Source organism: Bubalus kerabau, chromosome 18, assembly GCF_029407905.1.
Source record: "Bubalus kerabau isolate K-KA32 ecotype Philippines breed swamp buffalo chromosome 18, PCC_UOA_SB_1v2, whole genome shotgun sequence".
In the NCBI taxonomy this organism is placed as follows: Eukaryota; Metazoa; Chordata; class Mammalia; order Artiodactyla; family Bovidae; genus Bubalus; species Bubalus kerabau.
Window position 1 is genome coordinate 60,447,084 of NC_073641.1, and position 16,385 is coordinate 60,463,468.

Sequence of the window (16,385 nt, forward strand, 5' to 3'; positions counted from 1 at the left end):
GGCTGCAGTCCTCTGATGAATCAGAGGTCTGCGTGAGGCACTGAGGGTGGGAAAATGGATACTTGAACAGCTGCCAGCACCGGAAGTGCACCCCCAGTCCCATCCAGCTGGGCACTGGGAGGAGGACTCCAAGAGCCACTGCAGGCTGGGAGCTGGAGACGCAGGACGGCCTGAGCCCGACCTCAAGCAGCTTACAGTCTAAGTCAGCGCCTGCTCTGGTTATCTGCATGCTACACAGGCTGCTTACTGCCCCAGAAATGCACATTTCTAATGGCCAAATAAACTCCACCAAAAACAAATTCAAAAAACACAAAGGGGAAGCTGAAAATCAAGAGTGGTCACCAGAAGCTGAAATAACCAAGAGGTTTTGTTCCTTAACCACCATATGGTGACCAAGACAAAGATTCAGACCCTTGGAGGATGGGAAGTTAAAACTGAACCCCTCCAGAATGCTGGGACTCTCAATCAAGAGGCTAGGGCAAGAATTAAAAACTTTTTCTCTAATGGGCCAAAGTGTAAATAACGTAGGCTTTAAGACTATAAGGTTTCTGTCACAACTACTCAACTTACTATGCATGAAAATCACCATGTGCGATGGGTAAACTAAGGAGTTCCAATAAAACTTTATTTACAAAACCAGATGGCATCTCAACTTTGGCCAGGGAGCTAGTGTTTGCTGACCCCTGGACTAGGTGGGGTCAGCTTCCTGGGTGGCGCGAATGGTAAAGAATCTGACTGCCAATGCAGGAGATGTTAAGAGATGTGGGTTCGATCCCTGGGTCGGGAAGATCCCCTGGAGAAGGAAATGGCAACCTGTTCCTTGCCTGGAGAATCCCATGGACAGAGGAGTCTGGTGGGCTATTGTCCACGGGGTCGCAAAGAATAGGACATGACTCAGGCTACTTTGCACTCATGGACTAGGTGACTAACAGAGAGCATAAGAAAACTTTCTGCTTTGACCTGGGCTCTGCCTTGGGGAGAGAGGACCTAAGATCTCATAACCACAGGCCAGCTCTCACACAGGGACAGGGTGTGACTTCACACAAGCTGCAAGACCCTGGGAACTCAAACCCAGAAATTCACCTGACGTGGCCCAAGGGAGGTGACTCCTGGGTGCACGGCAGAAATGAGACCAAACTCCCTCACACTCAAGACAGGCTGCACAATCTCTCCACAGACACACAAAAGCTGAACGTAGAACCAAACTGTGAAGAAACAAGAAGTAAGCAAAAACAGCAACTGGCATAAGTAGACCTGCCAGGATTTTCAGCTAATGGAATTATCAGGTCCAGAAAAGAATGTTTAAAATGCTTAAGGGAATAAAAGAAGAAATAAAAACTTGAGCAAAAGGCAATACACAATCAAAAAAGACCAAGCAAATTGGGAAGGAAAACAGATCTTTTCCAAAAGAGAAAGAGAAACCTTTCTAAAGGAACTATCCAGAATGTAACAGAGGCCAAAAGTCAGAAAATACTTGAAAGGGTGTGTAACTGAGGGCCCTGGATAACTGAATGGGAGCTAGCAAACACCTGATTTGGAGCTCTAGAAGCAGTAAACAGAATAGGAAAAAGGCAGTATTTAGAGAGATAACGGCTGAGAATTCTGAACTGATGAAAACTAAGCATCTTTAGATTTTAAAAGGTAAAAACAATCCCTAACAAAGTGCTAAAAAAAAAAAAAAAAAATCCATACTTAAGAGACCCTGAGGAGAAACTGTAGGACACCAAAGACAGAGAAAAGACAGGGAAAGACAGACTGCCAAGAGTCGGACTGACTGCAGTGTTTTCAACTACGAAAGAAACGAATGAAGAATGAAATCTTCAAGGAAAATTAGAGAAAACGTATTATTCACCCGGGGTTATTCACGAAACAAAGTGAAATCAAGACATTTTCGCAAAAAACGGAGCTGCTCACCAGAGGCCCATCCACAGGATGTTACATCAGGAAGGGCAACGAAGCCAGAAGGACTGAGATGCAGGGTGTGAAGGGACCTGTGTTGCCTCAGACCAGAGCTGGAAGAGACAAGACCCCCTGAAAAGCACCTGTGTGGGGCTCCCCTGGGGACAGAAGGGAACCCAACAGAGAGCCCGCAGAGCAAGCGAGGAGGCCAGAGGCCCCTGCAGACGGGGCAGGAACAGACAAGGCCTGAGGAAGCGCCTTCTCCTCAGGACGGGACTGCTGAGTCCTGCCACTGAGGTGAAGTGTGTGCAACTGCCGTTGGGGCCCTGAGACACCTCTGAAGGCTGTGGGGGCCGGGAACCCGCGGGGCTGGACCACAACAGAGCACATCATCTTCCCCAGTTACCACAGGGAGGAGTTCCGCCAACTCCCTGTGAGGAAGGTTCGAGAACTGTCTTCAGAGACCCCACCCATATCTTCTGCTCCTAATGACACATCCTAACACTTTGTCACCAGCACCGTAAATGAGAGCCGGTTCCTAAACCAGAACATTACGCAAGTGGCGCGCAGGAAAACGCTGCTTGTGAATCATTTGGTGGCTCAGTCATGTCTGACTCTGCGACCCTGTGGACTGCAGCACTCCAGGCCTCCTGTCCTTCACCATCTCCTGGAGTTTGCTCAAACTCACGTTTTTGATTCAGTGATACCATCCAACCATCTCATTCTCTGTCAGCCCCTTCTCCTCCTTCCCTCAGTCTGAATGGTCTGTGGGGTATCCCCTAATGGAGCTCCTTCCCCGGCCTCCTGCCCGGGGCGAGTTGGGGAGGAAGGAGGTGCTTCCCCACACCCGGCCCAACGGCCATGGTCGAAGCAGGCTCACCCTAGCAGCCAGGGGTTGACGGATGCTGAAGGATGAACAGAGAGCATGCGGCTGAGCACAAGTGTGGACAGGGTCACAACATGACGGGAGAATTAAGAGCTATCATGTCCACCACCGTTCTTTCTTATAAGTCAAATCAAACTTACATGGCCTTCCGCACACAAAGACCCAGAGGGCCAGCTAAGCAGTAAATCCTTCCACTTGAAACGAAAAACGCACTTTAAACCCCAACTCTCCCTCTATGAAAATAAGGAAGTCAAGAACTTAAGACAGAGTGGTGTCAAGAGGTTAGACAAATTCTCACGGGTGCAAAAATGCTATGAATGTAAGGAACGCAAGCAAAGGACTTGCACTGAAACTTTAAAGCCTCAGGAAACAGTAGTCCCCAAACACACCCAAAATATTTTTACCCAGCAAAATGAATAACCCAGTGGAGGTAAGACCAAATGCCTAAGAATGCTTCCGAGGAAGTCCATCTTCCTAGGAAAGTGTGTCTCAATATTTTATGAAAATGGATATACTGATTTAACTGCATTTTCTACTATAAACAGTAAGAACTCTTTATAAAGAAAACAATTTCAAACATACCTGATGACCCTCTTTCATGTATAAGTAATTCTTTCTCCTTTTCTATTTCATCCGCCGCACGATACATGTCCTCCTCGCTGAAATCACACCAAATCAGACATTTCAAAAATTTGTGGCACTGACATGTCCTTCTTATCACAACATGCGGCTGCTTTACGAATTAATAAGACATGCAAAGTTTAACGTTTTTACATTACATGATGATAGTCTGATAAAATATGGGTTTTTCGCCTTAGACTTGTATTTCTAGCACTACTAACTCAGACTTTTTGAAGTGAGACATTTTACACCACTCCACTGGCTACGCGGCTCTGGGGCCATTTCAACTGTGAGGTCTTTAATGCCTCCACCACACACGTAAGCATCTTAGCATGCTCATCTATGCTCATCAGCGGAGCTGTTCCTGACTCTCCAGGTTTCAAGCATGGAGATGGTGCTAATAAAAGCACTGAGGAGCACAGGACAACTGCCGGCTTTGGAACATCACAGGCAAATTTTCCAAGAGCTCCTCGAAAAAGAAAGACAGGAGATTCACAAGATCCCCTGGGCCACACCAGCTCCCTGAGGCGCTCCTGCTCCCTGATGCCCACAGGAAGGCAGCTCCCCGACCTTGTGCTGGGCATATGCCCACCAATCCCCACGCTTTCGTTGGGACTTACACAGCAGCTCCCCAAAGAGTCTCCTGGCTCCTTCAGTGAGCCAACAAGAACCTACTAAGTCCTGGAAAGGAGAAAACCCCACTGGCTGCTAGACAAGGAGAGCAAATGGAACTTTCAGATTCTAAGATGATTCCTGTTCCCCTCAAGATGCACCATGGTGATGGGAAACAGTGATGCCATTCTGTTTTTGCTGGAACACACGACAGGTGAAAGCACAAATCGCCCAAAAGTGGAAGACGGGGAGATAGGTACGGAGGATGGGAGAAGCCTGGAGGCCTGAGGACCGATGTCTGCTGGAAGGGGAGACCAGCACACCCTGCAGGGCCCAGAAAGGTCAGGAACTAGAGGTACCCCGAGGACTTTGTGGGGGGGCATGGGAGACCTCCAGGGCTGCAAGCAACAGACCCCCCGTTCCCAGTACTCCCCACAACAGCACACCCCTGCTCCTCACACAGGACGGGAGGCTCCAGGCACCGGGGCACATAGGAAAGAGGAGTTATTCAGGAACTAAGTGGATGGCCCCCGCGTGCCTGACTCCAGGAGCTCCCCAGCACCTCCCGCACGGCTCACAAGCCAGAGGAAAGAGGAAGGGGGTGCCGCTGAGAGAAACAGACTGAGGTGGGGACCAACACACCCTCCACCCTTGAAACCCTTCAATGGCTCCCAAATAAGCGGGGAAGTCTAAATCTGGACGCACCTCACCACGCTAGCCCTACACACACACACACACACACACACACGCACGCACGCGCGCGCGCGCGCGCACACACACACACACACACACACACACACACACACACGCTTCAGGCCAAACACTTGATGGGCCCAGCCTGTGCTTTTACACCTGTGACTGGCTCTGCTGACGCCCCTGCCTGAATGGCTCACTGTCCACCCCAACAGGACACAGGCTGTGTAGGCGGCCTCGCTGGAGCATGCCACGGGCTGCAGTTGACCACCAGGGTGTGACCACTCCTCACTCCAGCCCTTGTCAACCACGTGCGTCACGTGGAACTCAAGGGACTACACTTCTCAGCACCTAAATTTATCCACCTGTAAAAATAACAGTGAGAGTACTCACAAGAGACTGCTCTGAAAATAAGACACGCAGGCACTCAACAGTCAAAAAAGTTAGCTAGCCTCATTAATTCTCGTATCTATCCATCTGGGCAGAGGAGGGACGGATGATTCACCCAATGATCATTTCTTACCCATTTTCCTTTCCTTCTCTCTTCTCGAAAGTGATGGTGTGTGTGCGCCTGTCTTTTGTTGTTGTTGTGGGATTGAGGGGGACATATTAGGGAAAGGGTATTCTCCATGTGCTCTAGCCCCAGTGAGATTTCAAGTAAAAGGTGTGATGTCACCCATGCAGCCGGGGCCAGGGTTAAAAGCAAACAGAAACCAGATTCGCAGGGACTATACATCAAACACTTCAAATAAAAAGTGACTAAACGTGTTAGTTCTTCTTTCAATAGTTTAATGTTATCTTTCGGCCTCCTTCCGAGCTTTATTAAATAGGAGAGAAATTCTGATCGTATAAAACCGGCATTTAAGTGAATCGTTTTCATAATACCATTATCAGAAGCATGTCTTTGTGGAAGCTACTTCCCCAATCTTGGCCTCAGTTTTCTCATCTTCAAAACAAGATGACCAGATAAGATCTAAATGATCTATGCAGTTCCTCTTCCAGTTCTTGGTTCTAACGGATTATGAAGTTATTCTCACTTCACGCGAATTCTGTGGCTATGGGCAGGCATCTCTGCCTCCACTCTTGTCTCCTGCCTTTCTTATCTACAGAATAACCAAAGTGCATGGCAACACCAGGGCCCAGAGGAGGTTCTCTAAACTAGCATCTCTCTGAATAGCCGCAAATACAAACTCCCACAAAGACCAACATAAGAGAAACGAAGAGAAGCCTACAGGAGAACTAAGTGCAACGGGAAGACAGAACAGAAAGGAAGGTTACTGGAAACAGAAATGTGGTGATTCAAGACATACAGAAGAAGCACAGCAGAAACTGATGAATGGGAGGCCCAGAGTGTATTCAAATCACTTTAGCCACACTATTTCATTCAGATTCTGTGCATGGCCACCAAAGACATCTGCTAACTCTCCAAGGTCACCAGGGAAACTGTAATATGGCTTTTAAAGACCATTGTATTTCCTTGGGGAGAAGCTATAAGTTCAAGCAATAAAGCTCAATCAGTTCGGTCAGAAAATAAGACATTTAATAGCCAAAATGAAATATTCATCCAACACGAGGACTGCCAACTAGAAAGAGAGATGTGGGAAAGCAAGAAAAATTAAAATAATTTTATTTAAGAAAATACTTCACTTAATAAGCCTTTAACTTTTTTAAATATCAAAAAGGAACTGATATTCTTAACAACAAAAAGAAATTATATTTAAAATCGGGAATCTGAAATAGCTGGAGGTTTAAATTTTTGTTTGGGAAAGGAAGACAGGGAAACAATGAAAGGAAAGGGACTATTTGATAAGATCAGATCTTCCGTGCTGACCAGTTTCAGAAATGTGGCAATCTTGAGTGTGTGTCAAGCTGGGGTTGGGATGAGAGGTGTTCACCATTTGGCACAGAGTCCACTGAAATCCATAGGCTCAAAATGATCACTACAGCAAAAAATTTGCTTCCAGAAAACATACAGATTGCTAGAAAAGTAGTGAAGAAAAGTAAAAGTCTTAAATGTGACCTGATTTCTTGGGGACCATGGCATGTGAGCAGTACTCAGTTAAAATTTTAAAACCAAAATGCTAATAATTCCTGCTTAGAAAATAATTAGTTTAGCACCATAACGTTATTCTAAAGTGTGTATTTTCAAGCTTCCATTTTCTCTTAGAAATGAAATACTTTACTCTTAATGTTAAAGTATCAGTATACACCACTGAGCAGGTTACATGACACTGTCTGTTAACTTATAACCTTCCTCTTGCTCTGTTCAAAGACCTGGATAACAATAAATGAAACTTAATTTTAAAATGCTGACTACATTTAGACAAAATTATACTAGTCCCCAAAACAAAAGCTATAAGCTAAAAACACAGAGCTCAGCGAAGCAGAAGACATTTCTGTGAAGCCAATTTTTCGATTTCTGATAAAGTGAACACATAATATGAAAAAAGTCAACTCTAACATATGCAAAGCTAATAAGACAGCATCTCAATCACTCACTGTTGTAGACATTTGCACCAAGTTCCCCTTAGCTATCTAAAAAAGCTAAACTGAGTATGACTGTTCAGCTCTCTGGACTTGCAGCTCATGCTTAATTTGGCCTGTCCTAGAAGACTAACAGCCCGGGCAGTGTCAGAGAGACAGCGGCAACCACTGTGACACCGGGCACCATCCCACACAGGCACAGGAAAAGCAAAGATCACTCTACTCAGCCTTTCTCCACCTCTCAGCGGTTGTCTAAGATGAGTGAGCCACACATCAAATGCAGGAAAGTACCGGCGCCCAGGCCAAAATTCCACCTCCTTTCTGCAAGTGGACTTTCCATGACTGGCTCAGTGACTCCCAGAGGGGTCTGGGGACAACCTGGACCCCTGCAACCTAAGGTTTCTCAGGGGCACCCCAGCTCTGAAGCAGGTTCTACCCCCAGGTGGGGGAAGGACCAGAAGGGAGTAGCTGTTACCCCATCAGACAGCGCCCCCGCAGCTACTAAGGTGCAAGGTGGGTGAGAAAACACATTCGCTCGACAGTACACTTAGCAACACCCAAGAGCAAGGGCTTCACAAGTTGCTAGTTACAGCCTTTCTGATCCACAGCTTTCCTCTGAACCTCAGTCCAGAAAGACATAAATATGCATACAATTTTGCTTTCGATTTCAGAAGGGTACACAGACACATCATGCTGCCCTCTACACACCGTGAGCCTGTGGGTTTAAACCCTGTCCCCTCCTCAGGCAGATAGAGAAGGACCATGGAGTAGGCTCACTTCTCAATTCCCAAAGCATGTCTAGCCTGGACACAAACCATGCCCAGGGCCACCCTGGTCCTCAGGGGCCAGAGTCTTAGCTTAGCTGAAAGGAAGAAGTGGGCCCACCCTAAGTTTCAATTTTATGGGTCAGGTGAGCAGGAGACGGAGGATAGGAGACCTGCTGACAGGAGGAGTGAGGAAGTTTCCAAAGAAGTCAACTGAATCAGGTCTGACCTAACACTTCCTCAAAAGGGACCCTGCATCGTTGTGCGAGCCATCCTTGGGGCTTGTCCAAGGGATGCCAGCCAACCACAGTTCTCAAATGAAGGAAGGGAAGGAAAGCAATTCAGAATGCAGCTTATCCACAAGATCTCTGTGTCTGTCTTCCCCACGATTTCTCTGGGGGGAAATCACAGTGAGCCCAGTCACAAGGAATCTGTATCCTATGGACAGCCTAGGAAATGAGCCATCCCTCTGTCGATTCATCGCTAATCCCCTCAGAGTCGCACAGCAGCCCCACTGCCCATTTAACAAATAGGAAAGCCCAAAATGTGGGATGTGATGTTCAGAAGCTGCCATTTGAAATTCTTTTCACCTCCTTTCCCTTGCTTCCCTTTGTTCTCTTACCAGTTAAAAGAGAATGAGGTCATCAAAGACAACAAAAATAGCAAGAAAAAGAAATTAAGCTACTACTTAAAAGGCAAACTGGAACACCTATTCCAGAAAAAAAAAAGTGAAGTTTGCAGGCATTATAAGTCATGCCTCTCTGCCCAGTTTTGCTGAGGAAGCCAGAAAGACGTGGGGGTGAGGGGGGGCGGTCCCCAGCACCCAGGCATCAGGGGACGTAGCCCTGGAACCTACTCCCTGCACCTCCCTGGCCAAGCTATACGGATCAGATCCGCAGCTCAGCTTCCTGACGTACCAAGTGACAAACCTGGACTGGGGTTTTCAGATGCCTTTCAGCTCCACGCCTATAGCTCTGCTGACAGCAGATAGAAGAGACACCTGCGCCACAGAACCTGTGCATCAGGAAAGAATGTTCCTTTTGCACCATGACCCACTTCCTCAGGCACTCAGACTCTGGGAAACACATCCAGCAGAAAAACTTGTCAAATAACTCTGTGTATTTTGGGGACCCTGGTTCAAAGTTTCTGCATCTCCCAGGGGAGGCTATGAAATGGTTGAGGCAGGTCTGAGGGCCAGAGCCAGTAGGTGGGGGCACAGCTCAGACCACCTGGGCATAAGTGAGGGAGCAGCAGTTAGCCTGGCAGCAGCAGGTAGGAACCAGCATGAGCTGCGAAGGGGCAGAAGCAAAAGACCACGCCCGCTTTATCAGTTGCTGAGTCTGAAGCAGGGCTCAGACGTACAGAACAAAACTGCAACCACAGGTCACAGCTGCTCACACATGGGCCTGCACAGTGGTTTCAATTTAAAAATAAAAGGCTACTATTTAAAAATCAAGGGAATTCCCTGGCAGTCCAGCGGTTAGGTCTAGGTGGGCCAGGGCCCAGAATTCAATCTCTGGTCAAGGAACTAAGATCCCACCAGTGTTGTGGCATGGCCAAAAATAAATAAGTAAATAAATAAAAATAGAAAATAAAAATAAAGCACGTGGATGAAGTTTTGAAAAAACAAAATAGGGAACTTCCCTGTCGGTCCAGGGGTTAAGATTCCAAGCAGCCACTGCAGAGAACACAGGTTCCATCCCTGGTCAGGGAACTACGATCCCACGTGCCATGCTGTTCCATCCAGCCAAAACAAAACCAATAAATAAATAAACAAATCTTTAAAATAAAGTAAAATTTTTTGAAAAAGAACATTTCAAACAAAAGTCAGAATCTTTGGATTTTTTACAGAAAATCCAGCAACTACTGGCCGGGCTTCCCTGATGGCTCAGATGGTAAAGAATCTGCCTGCAGTGCAGGAGACCCAGATTCGATCCCTGGGTCGGGAAGATTCCCTGGAGAAGGAAATGGCAACCCACTCCAGTATTCTTGCCTGGAGAATCCCATGGACAGAGGAGCCTGGAGGGCTGTAGTCCTTGGCATCACAAAGTCCGACCTGATTGAGTGACTAACACACACAGGTTGGAACTTAGTGGATTCTACCTCCATCAGACTCAGCTCTCCAGGAACCCATGGTCTACACCTGGCCAGCTTCACTCAGGTGACCTGGCTGGCTCCTGGAGTCAGGAGTTTGAAACCACCTCTCAATCTTTCCCAGTGGCCATTAAGTGCAGCTAACACTCTCCCAAGGGGTCTGGGTGCTCAATGAGAATGTCACAGTCCATAATAAAGGACCATGCAAGCCAGATGATTATAATACATTACCTGTAATAACATTTCCCACCCAGAACCCCTGTTTTTAGGAAATGGGGGTGGAGGAGGACAGTGGGAAGTGCAGGGCACTTTCCTGCTAATCTGTCAAACTGATTTTCTGAGTAGAATTCCAAAGGCATTTGTATGTGACTAGCATTTGCAAGTGCAGAAAAGTTTCAGCCTTCAAGTTTATATTCTGCTTCCACCCCTGCCCTCAGACTCTTGCGACTTACACCACCTTCTGTACAGTTCAATAAAGAATTGATCAGGCTTCCCTGACGGCTCAGACGGTAAAGAATTCATCTGCAGTGCAGGAGATCTGGGTTCAATCCCTGGGTTAGGAAGATCTCTTGGGAGAAAGGACTGGCAACCCACTCCAGTATTCTTGCCTGGAGAATCCCTATGGACAGAGAAGCCCGGTGGGCTACAGTCCATGGGGTCGCAAAGAGTCGGACACGACTGAGCGACAGACACTTTAACCAGCACAGCCTTCCGTATTTAAAAATAAAGGGGCGGGGGGTGGGGGGGGCTGGGTGGGCTGGGGACAACTAGATAAGCAGCCGGAGGCCAGAACAACTAGATCAAACTCCGTCCAAAGTCTGTCTAACAGGTGGGACGCTCATCAAGCAGAGACTTGCCTTCCAAGAACAAACACGTCGCGTGGTGCGGTGTTCCTGTGGTGGGGGACAAGGGACAACCTTATTTTCCTTCCGGCCACAGGGCGGAGTAAAGATCTCATGGGAGTGAGGTATATAAGAGTATATGCTGCTGTAGTTTGTTTCCCAGGTTTCTGGAGCTTTCTTTAGCTTTAGAGCTATGGAGATAACAAAAAAAAGGGGGAGGGGGGGACACTGGATAACCAGAACTTTTAAGATGCGCCTTCCGGAAAAACTTTTGTAACTGGGACACTAGATACAAGGGTCTTACGAATTCCTCTATTTCCGACGATCGTACTTAGATGCGAAGGGCCCTCCGCCGGCTACTCCCCAGCCCACCCCATCCCCCCAACACTCCCCGCAGCGTCCCCTCAGGGGGCCGAGCCCGGATCGCCCTCCCCGCCCCTGGCCCCGCGCACCGCGCCTCGCACTCACTGCTCGGACGGGCACTGCACCGCGACCCGCGGTGGCCCGCCGGCCGCATACTTCCCGCCCTCCGGCGCGGCGGCCCCCGCCTCCCATGCTGGCTTCTCCATACAGCTAGCGCCCAGCCACGCTTCGGGCTGAGGCATCTTCCCCCGATTCATGGGGCCGCCGCTGGCGGAGGCGCCGCAGGGCTTCGGCCGCCTCCCAGCGATCCGGAGGCCCTCCCGTCGGGGCGCCCGGGCGGCAGCCGTCTCCTCAGCCGCGCCGCTTGCCCGCCAGCTAGCTACAGTGCCCAGGACGCTTCCGGGCGCGTCACCGCCGCCCGCCCCCTGACCTCTGACCGGCGGCGAGGGCGGGGGAGGAGGGGCGCGGCCCGCGCCTGCCGGGAGTCTCGCGACGCCCAGGCTGCGCATGCGCCCGCGCGGGGGTGGAGCGGCAGGAGACGAAAGGCCCGCGCACGCGAGAGGCTACTGGGCGTACTCCGCCCCCGCGCGCTGGCGCCCCGCCCCGGAGCAGCTCCGAGAGCACCTAGAGTAACAGGCAAATTTGGCCTTGGAATACGGAATGAAGCAGGGCAAAGACTAATAGAGTTTTGCCAAGAAAATGCACTGGTCATAACAAACACCCTTTCCAACAACACAAGAGAAGATTCTATATATGGACATCACCAGATGGTCAACACCAAAATCAGATTGATTATATTCTTTGCAGCCAAAGATGGAGGAGCTCTATACAGTCAGCAAAAACAAGACCGGGAGTTGACTGTGGCTCAGACCATGAACTCCTTATTGCCAAATTCAGACTTAAATTGAAGAAAGTAGGGAAAACCACTAGACCATTCAGGTATGACCTAAATCAAATCCCTTATGATTATACAGTGGAAGTGAGAAATAGATTTAAGGGCCTAAATCTGATAGATAGAGTGCCTGATGAACTATGCAATGAGGTTTGTGACATTATACAGGAGACAGGGATCAAGACCATTCCCATGGAAAAGAAATGCAAAAAAGCAAAATGGCTGTCTGGGGAGGCCTTATAAATAGCTGTGAAAAGAAGAGAAGTGAAAAGCAAAGGAGAAAAGGAAAGATATAAACATCTGAATGTAGAGTTCCAAAGAATATCAAGAAGAGATAAGAAAGCCTTCTTCAGCGATCAATGCAAAGAAATAGAGGAAAACAACAGAATGGGAAAGACTAGGGATCTCTTCAAGAAAATCAGAGATGCCAAAGGAACATTTCATGCAAAGATGAGCTCAATAAAGGACAGAAATGGTATGGACCTAACAGAAGCAGAAGATATTAAGAAGAGATGGCAAGAATACACAGAAGAACTGTACAAAAAAGATCTTCATGACCCAGATGATCACAATGGTGTGATCACTGACCTAGAGCCAGACATCCTGGAATGTGAAGTCAAGTGGGCCTTAGAAAGCATCACTATGAACAAAGCTAGTGGAGGTGATGGAATTCCAGTTGAACTATTCCAAATCCTGAAAGATGATGCTGTGAAAGTGCTACACTCAATATGCCAGCAAATTTGGAAAACTCAGCAGTGGCCACAGGACTGGAAAAGGTCAGTTTTCATTCCAATCCCAAAGAAAGGCAATGCCAAAGAATGCTCAAACTACCACACAATTGCACTCATCTCACATGCTAGTAAAGTAATGCTCAAAATTCTCCAAGCCAGGCTTCAGCAATATGTGAACTGTGAACTTCCAGATGTTCAAGCTGGTTTTAGAAAAGGCAGAGGAACCAGAGATCAAATTGCCAACATCTGCTGGATCATCAAAAAAGCAAGAGAGTTCCAGAAAAACATCTATTTCTGCTTTATTGACTATGCCAAAGCCTTTGACTGTGTGGATCACAAGAAACTGTGGAAAATTCTTCAAGACATGGGAATACCAGACCACCTGATCTGCCTCTTGAGAAATTTGTTTGCAGGTCAGGAAGCAACAGTTAGAACTGGACATGGAACAACAGACTGGTTCCAAATAGGAAAAGGAGTTCGTCAAGGCTGTATATTGTCACCCTGCTTATTTAACTTATATTCAGAGTACATCATGAGAAACGCTAGACTGGAAGAAACACAAGCTGGAATCAAGATTGCCGGGAGAAATATCAATAATCTCAGATATGCAGATGACACCACCCTTATGGCAGAAAGTGAAGACGAACTAAAAAGCCTCTTGATGAAAGTGAAAGAGGAGAGTGAAAAAGTTGGCTTAAAGCTCAACATTCAGAAAACGAAGATCATAGCATCCAGTCCCACTACTTCATGGGAAATAGATGGGGAAACAGTGGAAACAGTGTCAGAATTTATTTTTCTGGGTTCCAAAATCACTACAGATGGTGACTGCAGCCATGAAATTAAAAGACGCTTACTCCTTGGAAGGAAAGTTATGACCAACCTAGATAGCATATTCAAAAGCAAAGACCTTACTTTGCCAACAAAGGTTCGTCTAGTCAAGGCTATGGTTTTTCCTGTGGTCATATATGGATGTGAGAGTTGGACTGTGAAGAAAGCTGAGTGCCGAAGAATTGATGCTTTTGAACTGTGGTGTTGGAGAAGACTCTTGAGAGTCCCTTGGACTGCAAGGAGATCCAACCAGTCCATTCTGAAGGAGATCAGCCCTGGGATTTCTTTGGAAGGAATGATGCTAAAGCTGAAGCTCCAGTACTTTGGCCACCTCATGCAAAGAGTTGACTCACTGGAAAAGACTCTGATGCTGGGAGGGATTGGGGGCAGGAGGAGAAGGGAACGACAGAGGATGAGATGGCTGGATGGCATCGCTGACTCGATGGATGTGAGTCTAAGTGAACTCCGGGAGTTGGTGATGGACAGGGAGGCCTGGCATGCTGCGATTCATGGGGTCGCAAAGAGTCGGACACGACTGAGTGACTGATCTGATCTGATCTGACTGCCCCTTGTCGTCGCGTCTCCCAGCATGAGGGCGAGAAACCCCTGGACCAGTGGCGGGACGCGTCCTCCGTGAGGAGAAAGCATTCATTTCAGTTGCTCAGCCGTGTCCGACTCTTTGCGACCCCATGACCGCAGCACGCCAGGCCTCCCTGTCCATCACCAACTTCCAGAGTCCACCCAAACCCATGTCCATTGAGTAGGTGATGCCATCCAGCCATCTCATCCTCTGTCGTTCCCTTCTCCTCCTGCCCTCAATCTTTCCCAGCATCAGGGTCTTTTCCAATGAGTCAGCTCTTTGCATCAGGTGACCAAAGTACTGGAGCTTCAGCTTCAGCATCAGTCCTTCCAATGAACACCCAGGACTGATTTCCTTTAGGATGGACTGTTTGGATCTGCTTGAAGTCCAAGGGACTCTCAAGAGTCTTCTCCAACACCACAGTTCAAAAGCATCAATTCTTCACTGCTCAGCTTTCTTTATAGTCCAACTCTCACATCCATACATGACCACTGGAAAAACCATAGTCTTGACTAGACGGACCTTTGTTGGCAAAGTAATGTCTCTGCTTTTTAATATGCTGTCTGAAGTGAAGTGAAGTCGCTCAGTCGTGTCCAACTCTTTCCAACCCGTGGACTGTAGCCTACCAGGCTTCTCCGTCCCTGGGATTCTCCAGGCAAGAGTACTGTAGTAGGTTGCCATTTCCTTCTCCAAGGGATCTTCCCTACCCAGGGATTGAACCCGGCTCTCCCGCATTGCAAGCATATGCATTACCGTTTGAGCCACCAGGGAAGCTGTCTAGGCTGGCCATAACTTTCCTTCCCAGGAGTAAGTGTCTTTTAATTTTATGGCTGCAATCACCATCTGCAGTGAGTTTGGAGCCCAAAAAAATAAAGTCTGACACTGTTTCCACTTTTTCCCCATCTATTTCCCATGAAGTGATGGGACCAGATGCCATGATCTTCGTTTTCTGAATGTTGAGCTTTAAGCCAACTTTTTCACTCTCCTCTTTCACTTTCATCAAGAGGCTCTTGAGTTCCTCTTCACTTTCTGCCATAAGGGTGGTGTCATCTGCATATCTGAGATTATTGATATTTCTCCCAGCATTCTTGATTCCAGCTTGTGCTTCCTCCAGCCCAGTGTTTCTCATGATGTACTCTGCATATAAGTTAAATAAGCAGGGTGACAATATACAGCCCTGATGTACTCCTTTTCCTATCTGGAACCAGTCTGTTGTTCCATGTCCAGTTCTAACTGTTGCTTCCTGACCTGCATATAGGTTTCTCAAGAGGCAGGTCAAGTGGTCTGGTATTCCCATCTCTTGAAGAATTTTCCACAGTTTCTTGTGATCCACACAGTCAAAGGCTTTGGCATAGTTAATAAAGCAGAAATAGATGTTTTTCTGGAACTCTTTTGCTTTTTCGATGATCCAGCAGATGTTGGCAATTTGATCTCTGGTTTCTCTGCCTTTTTAAAACCAGCTTGAACATCAGGAAGTTCACAGTTCACGTATTGCTGAAGCCTGGCTTGGAAAATTTTAAGCATTACTTCACTAGCGTGTGAGTTGAGTGCAATTGTGTGGTAGTTTGAGCATTCTTTGGCATTGCCTTTCTTTGGGATTGGAATGAAAACTGACCTTTTCCAGTCCTGTGGCCACTGCTGAGTTTTCCAAATTTGCTGGCATATTGAGTGTAGCACTTTCACAGCATCATCTTTCAGGATTTGAAATAGCTCAACTGTGACAGGGCCCTATCCTGTTTGGGCACCAATGTTGCCCTGGGCTTTGGAACTTCGCCCTGGGCTTTGGAGCTTTGCACTCCGCTGTCGGGATTTCCTTTGACTGGAGAGCAAGGGATGGGGGCCATGTGGGTGATGTGCGGCTGCCCTACCCCGGTGACAGTTTCATCACCCCCAGCCCTCATAGCCCGGAGCGCTGAGCCTCGCGGGCCTTGGGGGTCGGGCTTGTGGCTTCAGGGCTGGCAGTTACCGTCTCTTCCTCCGTGAGGGCGACAAGTGGGAAGTGGTTGAACCCGACAGGTGAGCCAACACAGCACAGCGTCTATTCTCAGACGACATCCTTTTGATAGGAGATTTGATTTACGAGGAGCAAGGGGAAA

The 16,385-nt window shown here is 47.9% G+C and overlaps 1 protein-coding gene across 4 annotated transcripts in view; it reads right to left on the reverse strand.

Moving 5' to 3' along the window:
* OTULIN (OTU deubiquitinase with linear linkage specificity) overlaps positions 1-11,696 on the reverse strand; it is a 36,860-nt gene extending 25,164 nt beyond the window's left edge. Inside the window, exons 1-2 of one of the 4 annotated variants that reach the window (XM_055554534.1) lie at positions 11,348-11,696; positions 3,368-3,444 (exon numbers count right to left, since the gene is read on the reverse strand). In XM_055554534.1, coding sequence (XP_055410509.1) covers positions 3,368-3,444; positions 11,348-11,412 — 142 coding nt within the window. In that variant the 5' untranslated portion in view covers positions 11,413-11,696. The remainder of the gene's footprint in view (positions 1-3,367; positions 3,445-11,347) is intronic. The other 3 variants (XM_055554537.1, XM_055554535.1, XM_055554536.1) reach the window with 3 other exon arrangements.
* Positions 11,697-16,385: the final 4,689 nt, after the last annotated feature.